This window comes from Ascaphus truei, chromosome 3 (assembly GCF_040206685.1).
Source record: "Ascaphus truei isolate aAscTru1 chromosome 3, aAscTru1.hap1, whole genome shotgun sequence".
Classification (NCBI taxonomy): Eukaryota; Metazoa; Chordata; class Amphibia; order Anura; family Ascaphidae; genus Ascaphus; species Ascaphus truei.
Window position 1 is genome coordinate 305053358 of NC_134485.1, and position 22450 is coordinate 305075807.

The window sequence follows — 22450 nt, forward strand, 5'->3', positions numbered from 1 at the left end:
GAGAAAACCGACTCTTCGCCAAACTCGAGAAGTGTCAATTTCACCAAACCTCCACCATTTTCCTTGGATACATTATCTCCAACACTGGACTTACTATGGATCCTGCTAAGGTCAAAGCGGTACTGGATTGGTCTCAACCCACCACTCTCAAAGCCATTCAACGGTTCCTCAGATTTTCGAACTATTATCGTAGATTTATTCAGAACTTTTCTTCATTGGTAGCTCCTATTACTGCCTTGACCAAGAAAGGAGCTGACCCTACTTTTTGGCCTCCCATGGCCATTCAATCCTTCTCTCATCTTAAGAGTGCATTTGTCTCCGCACCTATCCTTACTCATCCTGATCCTAAACTGCCTTTCACCCTAGAAGTAGATGCATCAGACGCCGGTGTTGGTGCTGTCCTTTCCCAGAGGAAGAATCCTCAATCCAGATTGCATCCCTGTGCATTTTTCTCCAAAAAAAATTCTTCCGCTGAGTGCAATTACGATATCGGGAATCGGGAACACCTGGCTGTGAAATTAGCATTAGAAGAATGGAGACATTTTCTGGAGGGCACTGAGAATAACATAACTATCTAAACAGATCATAAAAATCTGTTATACATCGAAGGGGCACGTCGTCTTGGAGCCCGTCAAGCCAGATGGTCATTATTCTTTTCAAGATTCAATTTCATAATATCATATCTCCCTGGAACAAAAAATTTCAAGGCTCACGCCCTTGCCCGACAATTCTCTTCGGACGATAAATCCGAGGACCAACAAAGGCCTATTCTCCCTGCTAAGTGGATTCTTTCTGCAACCACCTTCAATGTTCTCAAAGATATTGTACGTCAACAAGATCACATCCCTGCAGATCTAAATATTCCAGAGGGTCTTCTGTATACTTCTCCTACGCACAGCAGGAAAGTTCTCCAATGGAGCCACTCCTACAGAGCTGCTGGTCACCCAGGTACCAGGAAAACTTTAGATCTGATTTCCAGAACTTTTTGGTGGCCCGGGATTCAGAAAGATGTCAAGGACTTCGTAGCCGCATGCCCAACTTGTGCCAGGACTAAGACTCCCAGGAATCTTCCTTCAGGACTTCTCCAGCCCCTCCCTGTTCCCAACCGACCATGGACACATCTGTCAATGGATTTCATTGTGGATTTACCGGTATCCAGAGGCATGAATACGATCCTGGTGGTCATGGATCGATTTTCTAAACAGTTCCACTTTATACCTCTCAAAGGTCTTCCAAATTCTTCCAAATTGTCCGATGTATTGATCAGAGAGATCTTTCGACTTCACGGAGTACCCCTGGTTATTGTGTCTGATAGGGGTTCTCAGTTTGTGTCTCGCTGGATCACCTGGCAGGTATCACAAAGTCAACAAGTGCACCAACTATACACTCTCATGGTCGGCAGCGCTGTCTCACACACTTTAGGGTGGGTTGGCTCCTATGGACATCATGGTGTTTAGGTGCCCAGGGCACAACAGTACATTGGGGAAGATCCTACCATGGTGTGGACAAGGAGGTTGAACAGTGGGGTACAGCTAAGGCTGTGTGAGGCTTGTGTTATAGTAGACCAAGGTGCATGCAGTAACAATGTTATTATATACATCTGTGCTTAGTTATTGTATTGGGTCCTGTGAAGAGGTTATCCGATGCTGTCAGAATCCCTCACACGTGGTGGCGCTATCACAGGTGGAGGTGCTATCACCGGATGATCCAGGTACATGCTAGGCTCCCAGCAGCGGAGGCTCAGGCCTCCTACAAGCCACAGATAAAACACCACATACACATATTCCAGGAGGGTGGGGGAAATAGTGCTACAGTAATAATAGTATTTTTTCTGTATTGTACTGTGTTGTAGCCTAGTTTCATAGTTTGATAGATGTACTCTATCTATGCTTAGACTTGAATCTCTCATAGCCAATAAGCTGATTGTTATATATTACTGTTAATATAATTAGTAATTTTGCAACACTATAAAACTATAAAAGTTCAAACAGCTACCAACTTAAGTCATATTTACAAAAAAATATGCTAGTGAAATAGGAATTTTTGTATACAATAGATAACATTTTGGCAGTAGGAACAGACAGCTTGTGTGGTAAAAAGAGGCTTTATTAATACAGTTACAAGTACCATAATCGGATTTGTGCACATAGTTCTCTAAACTCAGCATTACCAATTAAGAACTGAATGAAAGGCTGTATTAAGGAAATATTATAACAGTAGGATCATTAATATATAAAACATTATATATAAAGAAAACAACTTATGTACAAGTACTGTAAGTTATTGTGTTTTGTGTTTTTTTTTTTATACGCTTAGAAAATATAGAATTGCCTCAGATGGACAAAGCTGTGCTTGCCAAAATAATAGAACCATATGACAGCCCCACTAGAAGAAACAGGCTGTGAACACAATAGCCAATACAGCATGTCAAGCTGGAGTCAGATGCTATTGCTCTCCTTCTGCAGCTTGGAATCTAAGACCTGGGATAATAACCAAACATGTCACTAGTTTACATATGGCAGCTGACTACTATGAGTCCTGTAAATAATTCAACAACTAGAACAGCTTGTTTAAATACATCTTTTGTAATGCACATTTGCAACCAAAAAAGCCTTCATGTCTTTTATTAAAAATGTATGTTTAAATTCATGTTTTCTCTGCCCCTTTCATTATATTGTAAATGTGTTTATTGTTTCCATTTCAAATGTTGTTGAATCTTAAATGGTCTGCTTAAAAAAAAAAAATTATTCAGAGCTTTAAGATAGAATTGTGTAGAATTATATTGCGTTATTTCTGGGTTTCTTTATATTAGTTCTCAATATATTCAGATACCTTATGCATGCACCCAAAAAATTGCACATCAAACATAGTTTGACATAAAAGGTCTTATCCAAAGGAATGTGATTTATCTTCTTGTGTATTCTTACAGTAGATAAATATTTGTCCACTGAAAACTCCCATGTTGATATTTTTTCAGATCCAATAGACCTGTTCTTAATGCGCCAGCTTGGCATTTATTGGTATTAGTTGTTTTATTTGCTTTAGAAGATTATAATAAAATGAAATATCCAAAGCTGCATTTGGTCCACTTTTCTGTAGAGCAAACTGCAAATGTAACTAGGCATGCTATCTTTGGTACCAAAGCCACAAATGTAAAACTCTGTAGCAAAAAGAGAGTGGGGGGCGATTCACAAAGCAGTGATAACTGCTTTTAAGTGTGATAAACACCCATTAAGGGCATCATGCTGTAAGCAGCAAAAAAAAGCATTAGCCAGTTTTGCAATTACAGTTTTGCATGTTTTTGGCGTGTTAAACTCGCTGTATGCTGTAAGGGCCGAATCCCTGGCGAATTAATGCGCCACCACCATTTGATAAAATGGCTAGTAACCGGTGGCGAGATGGCTGCCAGGCGAGAAGCTGCAGAGAAGCCGTTCCCTGCAGAGATCTGTCTGCAGCAGAGAGAGATCCGCCGCTCTCTCTGCGCAAACATCGGCACATTAAAAATTATTTTTTAAACCATTTTTATTCATAGTGTACATGTGCAGGGGGTCTCCGGAGCTGAACCGCATTGGTTTCAGGTCCGGGGACCCCCTGCTTCCCGAGATACAGGCCCTTTTATGAGGTGCCGGTATCCCTCTGCATTTAAAGGTCCCGGTCACGTGACCGCGGAATGTAAACAAAGCAGAGGGATACGGCACCCCCTAAAGGGGCATGTATCTCGGGAAGCAGGGGGTCCCCGGACCTAAAACCAAAGCGGTTCAGCTCCGGAGACCCTCTGCACATCTACACTATGAATAAAACACACATATCAATACACAATCATTCCTTACCTTTGTGGCTATTTGCTATGGTAGCGAAGCAGCATGAATATTTTTTTAATAATACTATACAGTGAGCAGGGGGTCCCCTGAGCTGAACCGCATTGCTTTGTGGACCAGGGACCCCCTGCTTCCCGAGTTACAGGCCCCGATATGTGTGATCAGGTGGGCAGTGTCGCCGCCATGTTTATAGCGTCCCATACGCTATGTGCCCGAAATAAATATGGCGTCGTCACTGTAACCGATGCCCCGAAACCGGGGCCTGTAACTTGGGAAGCAGGGGGTCTCTGAGGCACAAATCAATGCGGTTCAGCTCAGGGGAACACCTGCTCACGCACAATATTATTAAAATACATTAATGCTGCTTCATTACCATAGCGGATAGACGCTAAGGCAATGAAGGGGTTAACGCATAATAGTATGTTTATTGGGGACAATTGCCCCCAATAAACATAGCAATACACAACATACAATACAGTAATGGGCAACATTACTATTATCCACAAATGGATAATAGTGCAGTTTTCCATTTAAAATACATAAACAACAATAAATACATTAAATACATATAGCACTCACCCATGTCCGGCTGCCACGATGAAGGCCATCCTCATCTTCATCCTGCTAATGCCCCAACCGCTTCTGCAAAACAGAAACCAGAATAAAAACATCCAATGTAATGTCCCCTAACCCCTTAATCACCGTTGCGGTTAATAACCGCTACAATCATTAAGGGGTTAACCCATCATCACCCACATACCCTCCCCCACTACCCCCCCCCACCCCCTGAGGCCTAACCACCCTCACCCATTACCCACAAGGGAGTCTTACCACATACCCTTGGGGCCAATACCCCCTCCCTCCACCCCACCACAACCAGTACAATAATGTGCCAAATAACTATTATCCAGATAGGGATAATACATTATTTGGCCATTATTAAAATCATTAACTAGCATATTAAAATAAAGAAAATTCACGATCTGAGGACATTGTCACCTTGAGACTTAGTTGCTTTATTTAATTATTTCAACCTTATCAGTTTATCTTACATACGCTCCTTTTTTGCTTCCCCTATAAACTTCTGCCATTGTCCTTGACATGGCCCTCAGTATACCCATTGGTCTTTATTGTTTATTATGATTCCCCCTTTTTTTCTAATTTGTCTGGTTTCTTTCCCTCATTTCCTACCTTCCCCTTTCCCATTATCCTTTTGTAGTTTCCTTTGTTTTTGTCCCCCTGTATGTTGCTTCTCAACCCCCCCCTTTTCCTTTCCCTTCCTTGCCTACACACTCATGGTATTTATATCTTGCTTTTTATCTTTATTCAGCCCTTTGGTTTTCACACTGTATTGTGCCCCCTCAGGATGCATTATCTCATGCTCATTAATGTTTTCAGTTTACCCTTAGGCTGTGCGTTTAAGCTGCGTTCATACTCTACCAGTTTTTCTGGCTTTTACATGCTATACCTGCACGCATGCGCAATGGGCTTCCATTCGCGCTCCATGTTTTAGACTGTGAGCGCATACATGCGCAATGACTGCCCCGGTATTACATCGCCATGGCAACGTGAGACGCTCATTTTCCGTCCCTGTACGCATGCGCAATGGTGTCGCTCTCTGGCGCTCCGTGCTATGGCAAATTAGTATCCATATGCGCGATGGTCCCCCTTCTGTGGTATCGCTATGACGATACTGGATGCTGTATCTCGGCGCATGGGTCTATACATTTACACTCGCGCCAGACATTGCACATCTGCGCATGCTCACAGGCTTCTGCTTTAAGGGTTCCCCAATATAGACACTCCGGGTCTTATAGATTGCATAGCAATGATGTCACTTAGATCGTTTTGTGTATATACTGGCGACACACTTTATTCGAGCTCGGCTAGTCCCACGAATTCGGGTATACTCGGGTGTATTGAGGTTTGTGACTGTTTTCTGCCCGAGTGCATTGCGTTATTTTCCAGGCAGGGATTGAAGCATTTTATTCCCGTTGGCTGCAATACTGCACAGTATATATATATATATATATACTGCATTACAATTCATGAATTTATGCCATCTGGTAGACAAGCGAAGCATTGCAGCCTATTAAATCCTAATCATTACCATTTAGCAGATCAGCCGCCCGTCAGCCAGGCATGAACCATGGCTGGGAAGGCAAACACAACGGGGCTTGTCTGAGGTGAGGAGCGGCGCATTCCAGGTATCTGCCAGGTACATACTGGGTATTTGCTCGAATAAAGTGTGTCGCAGCAGTAGTTGATTTCAGCTGATCCAGAGAGGAGGGGCAGGTTGTTAACCTATCACTGTTTGCTAATGGTGTTGCATGTGGGTATATAATGGTGGATTTTGTCACTTAAGGGTGAGCACTCCCTTGAGAAAGGTCCTGTTTCAGGACCGAAACGTCGGTTGTATGTGTCTTTTTTTCAATACATCTATATTTGATATCAATCTGAGTGCTGTCTCGGTTCTTGCTGCGTGGTCTTGGACTCCTGGTCTGCCTGGTAAGGAATCTCCATTATATATATATATATATATATATATATATATACAGTGTTCGACAAACCTATACATTTGCTCGCCCCGGGCAAGTGGATTTAACCCCCGGGCGAGTAAATATTGGCCCAAGCAGCACACGTTTGGTACTAGGTGGCGAGTAGATTTTTTTGTGTGGCGAGTAGATTTTTTGGTGATTTGTCAACCACTATATATATATATATATATATTTCTTTAGTTAGTGTGGGGCTGTTGTGTGTGTTTTCTTTTTATTGTGGGTAGTGGGGGTGGGTGAAGGGGGTATTAGCCCCAATGGTGGTTTGTTTAGGGCTTGCGGGTGGGTAGCGGGAGAGTTTAACCCCTTCTTTACCGTAGCGGTATTAACTGCTACGGTCGTGAAGGGGTTAAGCGCACCCGCAACCCCCCCGCAAGCCCTAAACAAACAACAAGGCCCAAATACCCCATTCACCCACCCCCGCTACCCACTATAAACCTGGCACGGCTATTTAACCCCTTCATTGCCTTTAGCGGTTATCCACTAAGGTAATGAAGTGGCCTTTAAATGCATTTTTCCTGCCTTGGATGCATGCCGGGGGGCTCCGGTGCTGGTATTAATGGCATCAGCTCAGGAGACCCCCGGCATCAATCCCAGCCAGGAAAAAGGCCACAATATTTTCTAAGTGCCGATCTGCCACTCATCAGTAGCCTCTCACCATCAACTTGCCAACTTTTTCTTGCGTGGCTGATTCGCCATAAAAACGCCATTCTAGAGTGGCGAATAGCTGCGCTAAGCTACTCGCTACTACTAGAATATAGTGTGGTGGAAAATGTGTCTATTTTAGGCGGAAAGTGCCTTTTCGCCTCTCCACCGGTGGGAAAAAACCGCCAACAAAACTGGCGGATTTTTTGATTCTCGACACTTTCTCGCCCCTTACTGAATAGGGGTAGGCATTTTTGGCGGGAAACTGGCGAGAATTGCCTTCCGCCGCTTACTGCATGAACCCTTTAAGTGCGATAATGCATGCTGCGCGATTCACAAAGGAGTGCTAACAGTGCAGTATCGTACTTAAAAGGCTTTTTTTCACCAAAAAAAATCTGTGATAAAAAAGTCATCTGATCAGGCCATAAATGGCAAACCCACAATTTTTTGACAGTCATCGCGATTCACAAAGCAGTGATAAGTGAAAACCACTGTATAAACTCACCATTTCTTTTCACCAGCTAAAGGCTGGCGCAAAAGAGATGGAGACATAAAAATAAGCATTGTTATTGTTTTTCCATGCACATAATTAATCCAAGAAGCCGGAGGGTGTCCCTGGTTTGTTCCCACGTGTGTCCGGGGGAATCCAGGTGAACCCCATGAGTGTCCTGGGGTCCCCGCTTGCATATGGTACCAATCATGTGCCCAAAAAACACAACAGCCAACAGTTTGAAATAAATACACCCCCTCCCCCATAATATATACAGTACAGTAATGGGCAAAATTACTATTATCCAGATATGGATAATAGTGCATTTGCCCATTTAAAATAAAACATTAACAAGCAGAAATAAAGTAAATAAAACTTGCACTCACCCCTGCCAGGATGCCACGATGGAGGTCGTCCTCATCACCGTACATGTCCTCCGTTGCCACAAACAATGCAATCAAAAATACAATCTGATGTCCCCTAACCCCCTAATCATCTTAGCAGTTAGTAACCACTAGAGTAATTAAGGGGTTTACCCACCATCTCCCACTCAACACACAGCAGGCATAACCACCCTACCCAGGTAACTGCCACCACCTCCACCCATTCATTGGTACAGTTGGTACATCATGCACATATAACATGGGCCTGATTTACCCCTATAGCAATAAATGGTGAAGTAAACAAAAAACAGGTACAAAATAAAACACATGACATAGCAAATTAAACACATAACAAATGCCAAGAAAACAATTGATTGGCACAGTGGGTACATCATGCCTATATAATATGGGCATGATTTAACACTGTCAGTCAATGGTCAACCAAAAAATAAACAATAAAAACAATATCCAATGCATTCAAAACAATCACCATATAAACAACAATAAGCAAGTAAACACAACAAGATGACCACCATTCAATTAAGAAAATACCAATTAAACACACGAATTACAATTAAAAACACCAAAACAAAACCATCAATAAATAAAAGAGAGCTCAGAATAAACTCCATCAGTCAAAATAAAAAAAACGAAAATAATCCACTATTAAAAAGCAAACACCAAAAACACTCCTGAAATAATCAATTCAAAACACTACCAAAAATGCCACTATATAAATTCAAAACACAAAATAAATAGCATTAAAAAGAAAAACAAAGTACCAAAATACATTTAAAACACATAAAAGCAAGCATTTGCCAAAATAACCATTGCTTTTCCCTGTATGTACAGCCGCGGCCCCTTTTATTCTCCTACATCTCCGAATTTTTCCGGGATTTTTTTCCGAATGCCACGCACTTCACTGCACTTCACCACGTTCATGCCGCATTCTGACCGCATTTATACCGCATTCATGTTGCATTCACACCCGCGGTTGATGCGCGGTTGATGTGTTTATTGATAATGGTTCGGATTTAATTGGTTGCAATTCTTCGCGTATCCGCCAGATGGCAGATATTCATGAATTGTAATGCGCATGCGCTTCAGTAATGTGTCGCCTTGCAGGTGTTTAAAAAAATACCACAGTGGTCCATTGTAAATTGGCCTTGGGACTGAAGGAAGAAGTTGCAATAATGTACAGTGGCGGCCGATCTGAGTCTAAGTCGGCTAGATCCGCGGCTCTCAGATTATCCCGGTTATGTGCGTTTTTTTGTTGTTTTTGCCCGGAGTGAACTGCGTTATTTTCGCGCTCGTGATATTAGCATTTTTTCTCACTGTCTGCAATACTGCAATGCCGTGTAAAAACTCAGGGGGGCGTTTGCGAGCTGTTGTCTTGGAAGTCTAATACCTTCGCGGTTCAACCTACATCAGTACACAGTCTGTGTGTGCGCGTGCAGTAATTGTAAATTTGCATATTTAAAGTATACATGCATTTGCAGTGCTGTTCTGCAGTACAGTATGTCTCATTTGAAAATTGTTGAAATGCATAGGCGTGTACAGTACTGTAACAGTGTCACATTTCTGCATATACAGCGCTCTCCCCTCGCTCAGGATAATTAACTGCACTGCAGGGTATTTCAACTTCTTATCTACTGTGCAATGCAGTACATCTCTCCCACACCATTCCTTTGAACGTGTGTCTGGTTTCAATCACATTCCTGCTTGACAGCAGGAATTTACTGCGCATGCGCCTTAACTTCGCCCACCACTGCTTGCTTGCCTGAGTGAGTGACCAAAAAAAATTAAGAATTTTTTTTTTATTGTAATTTTTATTTTATTTTTCTCCACAAGCCTGCAAAAACCATCTTACTGTATTACAATATTCAATCTGTGCTGTAGCTGTTGACTGTGACCCTGTGCATTTGACTGCACATGGTTGATTTGTGTGCTTTTTACGTACTGGATTTGGGGGTGTATTATTATGATGAACTGCCTTTTGAAATTAAAGTATGTCTTTAGCTTTGAACTTCATGCAGCTGTACCTGTAGCCCCCTCCCCCACGAACGCTAGCTCAAGGATTTGAAATTCCGTGGAGTTGTTTATTTTCTGAATCTTGCCATTGTGTTCTTAATCCGTCCATACCCGAGCTACAAAGCCTTAGTGCGCCTGCATGTAATCCTTTTTGAGATGGGAACTGCTTACTGCGCATGAGTCACCCAACCCCCCCCCCCCTCTCCACAGAGTTGTTAATTTACTGAATCTTGCCATTGTGTTCTGAATCCGTCCATAGCCGAGCTAAAAAGCTTCACTGCGCCTGCATGTAAATCTCTTTGAGATGGGAATTTTGAGGCTTTGTTTAAAGGCAACGCTTTGGAAAATCCCTTCTCGAATTTGATTTGCACAGAGCATCACCTCTCTATGCGCCTGTGTGTAATCCTCTTTCGGATGGGAGCTAGTTTATTACTGCTCATGCGCCTGTAACTTCACCCACCACAGCTTGCTTGAGTGCCCCCCCAAAAATTTAATTATGATTTTTTAACTGTTATTTTATCCACAAGCCTGCAAAAACAATCTTGATATTACGATATTAAATCTGTGCGTTTGCCTGCACAAGGTTGATTTGTGTGCTTCTAATGTACTGTAGTGTATTTGGGGGGTGTAGGGATCAAATTACAGTATTATGATGAACTGCCTTTTGAAATTACTGTACTCTACAGTACAGTATGTTATTTCTTTGAACTGCTGCACGACTAATCCTTCATCCCTCCCCCACGCACACACAAACTCTTATCGACAGACACCTCCACAAAGTCATTAATTTTCTGAAGTTAGTTAGTCATTGTGTTTTTAATCAATCCGTAGCCGAGTGTCAATCGCCTCACTGCACCTGCGTGTACTCTAATCCTATTAGAGATGGGAGCTTGCTGCTTACTGCGCATGATTCATCCAACCACCTCTCTTCACAGAGTCATTAATTTTCTGAATATTGCCATTGTGTTCTTAATCCATCCATAGCCGAGCTACAAAGCCTCAGTGCGCCTGCGTGTAATCACCCCACCCACCCCGAACCCTTTGAAGCTTTGTTTACGGTAATGCTTTGGAAAATCCTTTCTCGATTTTGAAATGTAAATCCGATTTGCACAGCATTGTGAGAATTGAGAGTTAAAAATCATTAACTGATTCATGTTGTTTTGTCATTCATTCTTATTCATTGGTGAATGATTATGATTAGCAGGAATGTGAATAAATATTTATTTTATTTTATCAGGAACCAAAAAATAAAAATATAAAAATAATCATGAATAATACATAATGCCGTCTTTATTAAGTTCTTTTGGCAGATTGAAATTGGATAAACATTTAGAAAACATTTGTAAAAATGGGGAAACATGAATAATGCACATTTATAAGAACATTATTTAATAATAAATACTGTAATATATATATATATATATATATATATATATATATATATATATATATATATATATATATATATATATATATATATATATTCAAAAAATAAATAGATGATACCGTTCTGTGGCTAACGAAATGCTTTTATTTGTGCGAGCTTTCGAGATACACTGATCTCTTCTTCCGGCGATGTTACAATGAATGAAGCAAAAGGTATACTTAAAAACAGTGTCTCTTGGAATGTTATCTGTGCTGTTCCTTCCCCCGGTGTGGATGTGTTTTATGGCTAGAGGTGTCAAAAGGTTACTGTGAAAGCAAGTGAAGAAAGAGTGTGTATGTGTATCAGTGTGAATAAAAATGAATGGAGAGCCCACAGTATATACAGTGCTTTACACAAGGTGTGTGTGGAGTGGGAGTGGATATAAATGGTGTGGGTGGGTGTGAAAATGTGAGAGTTTGTAACACAACTAAAAGTGTGTGTGGATACTAAGTGGTCCCTATTGGTGTATAGGGATGGAAAAACAAGGAGTAATAGTATGTGTGAGAGACAGCTGTGTGTGCATACATATAGCACAGTATGTACAGACATGGCCTTTAGCGCTCATGGGACGAGAGTTCACTAGTGTCAGTAATGACTCATAAAATTTCGATCTATGTTTAGGCCACTGCTAAGTGTCCCGAACAGTTGCATAAATTTGTATTCATGCAACCGTCTCTTTTTCGGGGTTTTAAGATTACCTTTGAGTATGGCAACCCTCAGATCGTTCATCTTATGGCCAGAGTCAGAGAAATGTTCGCCAACAGGACTGTCTCTTGTACCGCGTGTGATGCTGTGACGATGCAGGTTCATTCTCTTGTTTAGCCCCTGCCTGTCTCACCTATGTATGTATGTAGCTATGTATGTATGTATCGCCACTTTCCGGATATGGTCCTTCAGCTGATGCCAGACATTTTCGATCGGATTGAAGTCTGGCGATCTGTCATTGGAAAAAAAGGACAATTAGTTTAAGAGATACAGTACAGTACACAGTAAAAACAGTGGTGAAAAAATGAGACACGGTTACCGCACTTACTCCGCTGGCGTCTTCACCCAGTTGATACCGCGCTCAAGGATATGCGCTGTTGACGCGGTGTGCTTCGGATCGTTGTCCTGGTAGAAGCGGTGACCATTCGGGAACTCGCGTGTGATGTATTGCACTATCTCTAGCAAGAAAAGAAAAATGCTCAAAAAACTGCACAATAGTACAGTACAGTGCATACAATAAGGCTACACTAGTAAAGTACAGTGCATAAGGCTATATTATATTTCATATATTTTACCTTCAAAGATGACAATGCATCCTGGTCCATGCCTAGAGATGGCACCCCACACATGCAACTTCACGGGGTGTTTTGGCCGTGGCTTCAAAGATATGCACCCTTTTTTGAGAATGCAAAGCTTGCAAATCTCTCCAACGACACAGTAGACTCGTCAGTGAAGATGCAATCCTGGAAAGTTTCCCCACTGTCGATCCATGGCTGGGCCTAGACCACTCTTTTGATTTTGTTTGCGTCCCTTATCATGAGGTACGCTCTGTAATGACAAGGAATAAATAATTTTAGCGGTACAGTACAGTTTCCTAAACAACACTTTTACCTCCTGTACTGTCCAGTACTAACCTCACACGTCCATATTTCAATCCAATGCTGCGTCTCATCTTCTTTATGCTGGTCTCGGATACAGTGAGATTGTGATTTTCCTGCAGAGTGTATTTGACCATTAATGCACACTTCTCATCATTCTCCTCACTTATTTTGTCCACCAAAAGAGTTGTCTCCCTACAATGTAAAGAAAAACATTCCGGTAAGTAAAAATATAAAAATAATACAAAAAATATATATACTGTTGTAATATAAATATAAATATACAAAATATATACAGTATACTGTTGTAATATAAATATAAATATAAAAAATATATATACTGTTGTAATATAAATATAAATATACAAAATATATACAGTATACTGTTGTAAAATAAATATAAATATACAAAATATATACAGTATACTGTTGTAATATAAATATAAATATACAAAATATATATAGTATACTGTTGTAATATAAATATAAATATACAAAATATATACTGTTGTAATATAAATATACAAAATATATACAGTATACTGTTGTAATATAAATATAAATATACAATATATATATATATATATATATATATATATATACTGTTGTAACATAAATATAAATTTACAAAATATATATACTGTTGTAATATAAATATAAATTTACAAAATATATACAGTATACTGTTGTAATATAAATAAAAATATACAAAATATATACTGTTGTAATATAAATATAAATATAAAAAATATATACAGTATACTGTTGTAATATAAATATACAAAATATATATACTATTGTAATATAAATATAAATATACAGAATATATACAGTATACTGTTGTAATATAAATATAAATATACAAAATATATATACTGTTGTAATATAAATATAATTATACAAAATATATACAGTATACTGTTGTAATATAAATATAAATATACAAAATATATACAGTATACTGTTGTAATATAAATATAAATATACAAAATATATATACTGTTGTAATATAAATATAAATATACAAAATATATACATTATACTGTTGTAATTTAAATCTACAGAAATAACAAAAATACTAGATACAGTACTGTAGATGTACCGTACATTTTTGGATCTAAATTTTTTTTAAAAGTGTTCTAAATATACTTACGCGTTATCTACCCTTGGTGCCCTTTTGCGTTCTCTGTTTTTTCCGTGTGCATGATAGCTCACGGTGGTTGCTGGCACAACGAGGCCAGAAGTAGCTAACCAGCATTGGATAGCAGCAATTCGGTGTCCGCTCGTGTACATCTCCTTAATTCGCATGCTGAGATCCTTGGAAATCTTTTTAACAACCATTGCTGCGAGTAGAAAGAAATACAAACACAATAATGTATATTCGATGTTTAGTCGATGTGTATTCAATGTGCAGTGAATCCACAAAATGGATGGTGTATTTATACGGTAATAACTCACACATTAGAGTATGCCCACTTTCAACACCTGTACCTCGCTGCCATGCATAAAAGGTTACACACTTTGCATAGCCCACCACTCGATGATCTTTATCTGAACTTGCCCTTGTCCAGATACTGCATTGTGCCACCTGCTTCCATGGAGCAACCCCGATTCTACGGCCACAGGAACCCACTCGCCTCTGCCGTGCCTGTCAAGCAGAAAAAGCGAAAGGCGGTTGCCGTTGCCACGCCAAGGCAAAAGCGACAGGCTAAGGCCAATAAAGAAAACCTTCTGCTGACCCCAAAGGCTAAGGATTTTCATAGACGTCAGCCTTATTATGTCAAGAAGATATACGGTGATGTACTCTCGACGCAAAACGATTGGCAGCCAACCCATCGAACCCGCTGACCACCACCTCCCATACACTTAGACGACTCTGCCGCCGCTGTCCCAGAAATCTTCAGCCCGTCTTCTCCACCCCTCGTCCTTGACGCTTCCGCCGCCCTCCCGGAAACCCACAGGCCATCTTCTCCGGTTCTATCCGACGACACTGCTGCCTCTGAAATCCACGGGTCACTTTCTCCTTTGCTCTTAGATGACTCTGCCGCTTCTCCTCTACCGGATATCCACAGTTCACCTCCTCCACCCTTCTTCGACGTCGCTGCCGCTTCTCTCCATGGAACCCCCATCTTCCTCCGTTGCACCCATCCACCCAGATGTCCACACGCCATGCACAAGAAGCAACTCGTTAGACCCGATGCTGAATGGGATAAGTGTGGATCTCCCCGGGAACTCTATTGTGCTAGCAAAGATAGATTTGCTTCTGGAGACCATGTAAAATGTGGAGCAACGGATGCTACATATGGATCAACGGATGATACATATGGATCAACGGATGCTAGATATGGATCAACGGATGGATCGACGGATGGAGAAGAGATAGGCTGACATAGCGGGTATACATCATTTGCTCAGTGTTAATGCCCCTGTTTCCCCGACGCCGGAGCAGGGCGGTGACATGGATGTGATGAATGGGAGCATCGACCCCCTTCCATCACCAAGCGCACCCCCTCCACCAGAAGATGTAGTGTACATGTATGCCGTTGAGGAGGACATGACAACCCCGTCAAGAACACGCCAGAAGACAACACGGCGACCAAGACCGGAGGAAAGCTTCCTCCCAGACAACCTACCATCGCCCGTCACCTCAAGCAAACCCGCTCGCAGAAGACCTACATTCGCTCGCATCAATACGGTGCCTGACATCACCCTGTGCGATTTGCCACCGGCGCTCAGGGAGAAGTATAGGGTGATGAGTGCTGGTGCACCCCACAAGTATGCCTTGTTACTTTTTAAGCACCATGTTCCCTTCTCGTTGTACTGCGACTGGGCCTTCAAAGTGAACTATGACAGAAATCGCATAAAAAAGGCGCGTCCTGTCAATTTAAGAAAGAACATTCTGGATGAAATGCGGCGCTTTTATCCAATTACAGATCCTGTAATGAAAGGTATTCGAGACTGCTTTAATGGTGGACTTTATGGTTTAATCACGGGAACTGTAAGACCATACTGTTATGCTGAACTGTATTTAACTGTATTTAACTTACTGCTTTTACTTGCTGTACACACACACACAGGGCCTGCACAATTCCAGTCCCCGAGGGCCGCAAACAGGCACGGTTTTCAAGGTTGTCCTGAAAACCGGGCCTATCTGCTGCCCTCGAGGACTGCAGTGGTGGAGGCCTGACTGACTGTTTTGCACACCATCCCACTGTACTGTATGTTTCTTTAATAAAGGAGATGTTGCATTTTGTATACTGTATTTTATAAATAAAGATTTTTTTTAATCACAGGTAAGACCATACTGTTGGGCTGAACTGTATTGTACATGTTTTGAACTGCTGTACTTAAATAAAGGAGATGTTGTTGTGTGTTTTTTAACTTGTATTTATACAGAAATGTTTTAACTTGCTGTACACACACACAGGACCTGCAAAATTCCAGTCCCCGAGGGCCGCAAACAGGCATGGTTTTCAAGGTTGTCCTGAAAACCAGGCCTGTCTGCTGCCCTCGAGGACTGTACTGGTGCAGACTGTTTTGCACACCATCCCACTGTATATGTTTTGACTTTAATAAAGGAGATGTTGCGTTTTGTATATTTTATGAATAAAGAATTTGTTTTTAAAACATGTGACTGTAAACCATACTGACTGACTGTAAATGTTTTTACTTTCTAAACATAAATGTTTTCACTATTGTGCAGTAAACCATACACCTGTTGATGTTTTGAATTTCTGTGCAGTTACAATGTTTCTACATTGTACAGTATTTGTAAATAAATGTTTTTCTACTTACTCCACCAATAAAAGAACATGTTGATTTGTTTTACATTGTTCCATTGGCTCCTTTGCTACTGTAACAAAATACAGTGTTTCTAGAATGTCGAGGCATACTGCACTGTAAACTGTAGGCATGCGCAGTATAAGAGTATTAAAAAAAATAGAAGACACATACTGTACTGTATGTACTGGCACTGTAAAGCATGTAGAATAAATGCATAGTTTTTATTTTTTCGGGTTTATTACACAGTATACTGTATATAAAAAAGTATTGTATACTTTACGGCCTGAAAAAATCAGCATACTGTTTCAGGTACAGTATTCTATCCTAATCAATAACAATGGCCACTAAACTGTAGACTCCGGTACGTGGGTTTTTAAATCCGATTCAGCAATGTGCAGGCTTTGTTACACAAAGCGATATTATCCATCGAAATCCCTCCATTAGCCGTTTTCTTTTCTGAGGAAAAACAAAAAGAAAAGTTTTACTGTAATGGTCCGCCCCCTAAAGAAGTTCCCAGCCAGTCCCACCAATAATTTTCTCTGGGGGCGTCTCCTGTTCACATGCACATGCGCCTACCGTCGATGTAATGACACGCATATGCGTTTCAAGAAGGTTCCAATGCGCATGCTCCTAGCGTTCCACCAATTGTTCAGTATCTGCAGTACAGTACTGTAGAAGCCGCTCAGCCAATGATATTGCTTACAGGAGAATCGCTTGACTTTTGAATTGCACCGATATTGATACTGTATTGTCAAAATAAAAAAAAAACAGAAAATAATATGGCAACAATACTCACCATAGAATTTCCCATTCAGCTGGCGCCATCGCCGGTCCACTGCCAGTCCAGTGTTCTTGATCATCCACGTCGATAGCTTGCAGCGGGACTAGTCCACCTGTAGTCGGCTGATGAGGCTGGAAATTGCTTAGGTACATGCAAGCTTGATCGAAACTACACGTGAAATCCGGCTCAGGCTCAGGGTTGTCACTGACGGTGGGACCGTTATTGGAAGCCGGAGCTGGTGCATTGCTTGGCGGCGATTGTCGTTTCTTAGTTGGTTTTAACACAACCCTTCGCCTTTTGCCGTCTGCATGATCATAGATACAGGAAAAAGCCGGTGATACACACCAATACCCTCCAACAAATTGTGGCTCAATACGATAAAAACAGGGTCGCTACATAACCTTTTCCTTATTGCACGCTTCCACGTATGAGGAGCTGGCGAAAATTTGTAAAAGTCATAGTTTTTGATAAAATACTGATAAATTTGAACAACTGTTGCCATCTTATCATCTGTTGCATTAATCGCGGCCCATATCAAATATGCGTAACTTCTGCCGGGTTTTTGGAAAGCAGGCTGCACTTGAACACTCATGGCGGGCGGCGGGTCACTGGAGAATACTGTAACCGAAACTAGTCTTTGTCTTTCTTTAATATGAAAAGCCTAAATTGATACATTTTTGCAACCTCTTCCTTCAGTCTCAAGGCCAAGTTACAATAGCACACTGTGGTATCTTTTTTAAACGAAACACCTGCAAGTCGACACATTACTGAAGCGCATGCGCATTACAATTCATGAATATCTGCCATCTGGCGGACACGCGAAGAATTGCAACCTATTAAATCCAAACCATTCTTAATAAACACTTCAACCGCGTGTCAACCGCGCATGACCCATGGCTGAGAATGCAAAATGAATGCGGCATGCTCCAGGTGAAGTGCGTTGCATTCCAGGAAAAAGCCAGGAAAAAACCAGCGATGTGTTAGACTCAGATGAGCCGCAGAAATTTAGGCTTTTCATATTAAAACTAAATGCGCAGTGTCTGGTGTTCTATTATCCTGAGAGTCCCGACATGAGTGCACAACTGCAGTCCGTGTTCCAAAAACCCGACAGAAAGTATGCTTATTTAATATGGGCCGCGATTAATGCAACAGATGATAAGATGGCAACAGTTGTTCAAATTTATAAGTATTTTATCGAAAACTATGACTTTTACAAATTTTCGCCAGATGCTCATGTGTGGAAGCGTGCAATAAGGAAAAAGTTATGTAGCGATCCATGTTTTTTTCGTATTGATCCCGATTAAATTGGAGTGTATTGGTGTGTATCACCGGGTTTTTCCAGTATCTATGATCATTGAGACGGCAAAAGGCGAAAGGTCATGTTAAAACCAACTAAGAAACGTCAGTCGCTGGCAAGCAATGCGACAGCGACAGCTTCCAATAACGGTCCGACCGTCAGTGAAAACTTGGTGACCGACAACCCTTGCTGTCTGTCCCCGCCCGGATACCTGCAGCCTGAGCCAGATTTTGCGTACAGTTTCGAGCAAGCTTGCATGTACCTAAGCGATTTCCAGCCTCATCAGCTGATTACAGGTGTAGTAGTCCCGCTGTCACCTGTCAACTACGTGTATAATCAAGAATACGGGACTGGCAGTGGCTCGGCGCCAGCTGATTGGGAAAGTCTATGGTGAGTAATGTTGCCGTTTTATATTCTATTTTTTTATTTTGATAATATCAATATCAGTGCGATTAAAAAGTCAAGCGATTCTCCTGTAAGCAATATCATTGGCTGAGCAGCTTCTACAGTACTGTACTGCAGATACTGAACAATTGGTGGAACGCTAGGCGCATGCGCATTGGAACCTTCTTGAAACGCATATGCCTGTCATCACATCGACAGTAGGCACATGCGCATGTGAACAGGAGACGCCCCCCGAGAAAATTATTGGTGGGACTGACTGTGGGAACTTCTTTAGGGGACTAACTGACTGACCATTACAGTAAAACTTTTACTTTTTTTGTTCCTCAGAAAATAAAACTTTGTCATCTCATGCGGAAAACGACAAATGGAGGGATTTTGATGGATCATATCGCTTTGCGTTACAATGCCTGCACATTGCTGAATCTGAGTAAAAAAAAACATGTACCGGAGTCTACAGTTTAGTGGCCGTTGTTATTGATTAGGATAGAATACCTGAAACAGTATGCTCATGTTTTCAGACCGTATACAATACTTTTTTTATATATACTGTATAATAAACCCCAAAAATTTTAAAGTATGCATTTATTCTACATGTATTATGTTAGTATGATTTACAGTCAGCACAACAGTATGGTGTTATTAAAAAAAAATTCTTTATTCATAAAATTTAAAAAATGCAACATCTCTTTTATTAAAGTACAGAGAGTCAAAACAATTACAGCACAACAGAATGGTGCTATTAAAAAAATTCTTTATTCATAAAATTTAAAAAAACGCAACATCTCCTTTATTAAAGTACAGAAATTCAAAACATTTACAGTAGGATGGTGTACAGAACAGTCAGTCAGGCCTGCACAACTCCAATCCTCGAGGGCCGCAAACAGGACCGGTTTTCAGGATAACCTTGAAAACCGGGCTTGTTTGCGACCCTCGGGGACTGGAATTGTGCAGGTCTCGTGTACAGTAAGTAAAAAAATTCTTTATTAATACAAGTTAAAACACGCAACATCTCCTTTATTAAAGTACAGAGAGTCAAAACATGTACAGCAGCACAGTATGGTGTTATTAAAAGAAATTCTTAATTCAAAAAATTTAAAAAGCGCAACATCTCCTTTATTAAAGTACAGAAAGTCAAAACATTTACAGTAGGATGGTGTACAGAACAGTCAGTCAGGCCTGCACAACTCCAGTCCTCGAGGGCCGCAAACAGGCCCGGTTTTAAGGATAACCTTGAAAACCGGGCCTGTTTGCGGCCCTCGGGGACTGGAATTGTGCAGGTCTTGTGTACAGTAAGTAAAAACACTTCTTTATTAATACAAGTTAAAACACGCAACATCTCCTTTATTAAAGTACAGAAAGTCAAAACATTTACAAAAACATTTACAAAAAATAAACAACAGTTGAACAGTCACGCAAATGCGATCCCCACCAGATTGTCCTTCCAGGGCCGATGCCTTGTATGGCGCAAAATGCCATTAATGGAGTCTCGAACGATTTTCATTAAAGGATCTGTTATTGAAAAATAGCGCTGCAATTCCTCCACAATAGTCCTTCTTACATTTTCAGGAAGCGCCCTTTTTTCGAGATTTCCTTCGTAGTTCACTTTGTAGACCCACCCACAGTACACCAAGTAGGACACGTGGTGCTTAAAAATTAACATGGCATACTTCTGGGGTAAACCAGCACTCATCACCCTATACTTCTCCCTGAGTGCCGGTTGCAGCTCGCGCAGGATGATGTCGGGCACCGTATCGATGCAAGCGTATGTAGGTTGGGTTCTGGGAGCGGGTGTTCTTCTGGGAGAGGGTGTACTTGTGGTGGCGGGCAAGGGTAGGTTGTCTGGGAGGAAGCTTTCCTCCTGTCTTGGTTGCCATGTTGTCTCCTGGCATGGTCTTGACAGGGTTGTCATGTTATCCTCCTCCTCAACGGCATACATGTACACGAATTCTTCTGGTGAAGGGGGTGCGCTTGGTGTTGGAAGGCGGTCGAAGGTCCCATTCATCACATCCATGCCACCCTCCTGCTCCGGCGTCGGGGATACAGGGGCATGAACACTGAGCAAATTATGTATCCCCGTTATTCCAGTCTCTATCTTCTCCATCCGTCGATCCATCTTCTCCATCCGTTGATCCCTCTTCTGCATCCGTTAATCCATATTTAGCATGGTCTCCAAAATCAGATCTATCTTTACCTGCACAGTAGAGTTCCCGGGGATATCCACACTTAACCCATTCAGCATGCGGTCTAACGAGCTGGTTCTTGTGCATGGCGTGCTGTGAACATTTGAGTGGATGGGTGCTACGGAGGATGAGATGGGGGTTTCATGGAGAGAAGTGGAAGCGTCGTCGAAGAAGGATGGAGAAAGTGACCTGTTGATTTCCAGGCGAGAAGTGGCAGAGTCGTCTAAGCGTAATGGAGAAAGTGACCCATGGATTTCAGGGGCACCAGCGGCAGCGTCGTCGAAGAGAAGTGGCGAAGATGGCCTGTGGACGAGTAGTTGAGAAGATGGGCTGTAGATTTCCGGGAGAGCGGCGGCAGCGTCGTGGACAAGTAGTGGAGAATATGGGCTGTAGATTTCCGGGAGAGCGGCGGCAGAGTCGTCGAAGCGTATTGGAGGAAGTGGTCTGGGTGTTCGATAGGTTGGCTGCCATTTGTTTTGCGTTGAGTGTACATCACCATATTTCTTCTTGACATAATAAGGCTTACGTGTATTAAAACCCTTAGCCTTTGGGGTCAGCAGAAGGTTTTCTTTATTAGCCTTAGCCTGTCGCTTTGGCCTTGGCTTGGAAATGGCTGCCGCCTTCCGCTTTCTCTTTGTGACAGGCACGGCAGAGGCGAGTGACTTCCTGTGTCCGTAGAATCGGGGTTGATCCATGGAAGCAGATGGAACAATGCAGTATTTGGACAAGGGCAAGTTCAGATAAAGATCATCGAGTGGTGGGCTATGCAAAGTGTGTAAACTTTTATGCATGGCGACGAGGTACTGTACAGGTGTTGAAAGTGGGCGTACTCTAATGTGAGTCATTAACGTATAAATACACCATCCATTTTATGGATTCACTGCACATTGAATACACATCGACTAAACATCGAATATACATTATTGTGTTTGTGTTTCTTTCTACTCGCAGCAATGCCTGTTAAAAAGATTTCAAAGGATCTCAGCATGAGAATTAAGGAGATGTACACGAGCGGACAACGAATTGCAGATATCCAACGCTGGTTAGCTGCTTCTGGCCTTGTTGTGCCATCA

The 22450-nt window shown here is 41.6% G+C and overlaps 1 protein-coding gene across 1 annotated transcript in view; it reads right to left on the reverse strand.

Moving 5' to 3' along the window:
- Positions 1–2438: 2438 nt before the first annotated feature.
- Positions 2439–22450, reverse strand: part of LOC142490732 (uncharacterized) — a 37045-nt gene continuing 17033 nt past the window's right edge. Inside the window, exon 4 of the mRNA XM_075593150.1 lies at positions 2439–2480. Coding sequence (XP_075449265.1) covers positions 2439–2480 — 42 coding nt within the window. The remainder of the gene's footprint in view (positions 2481–22450) is intronic.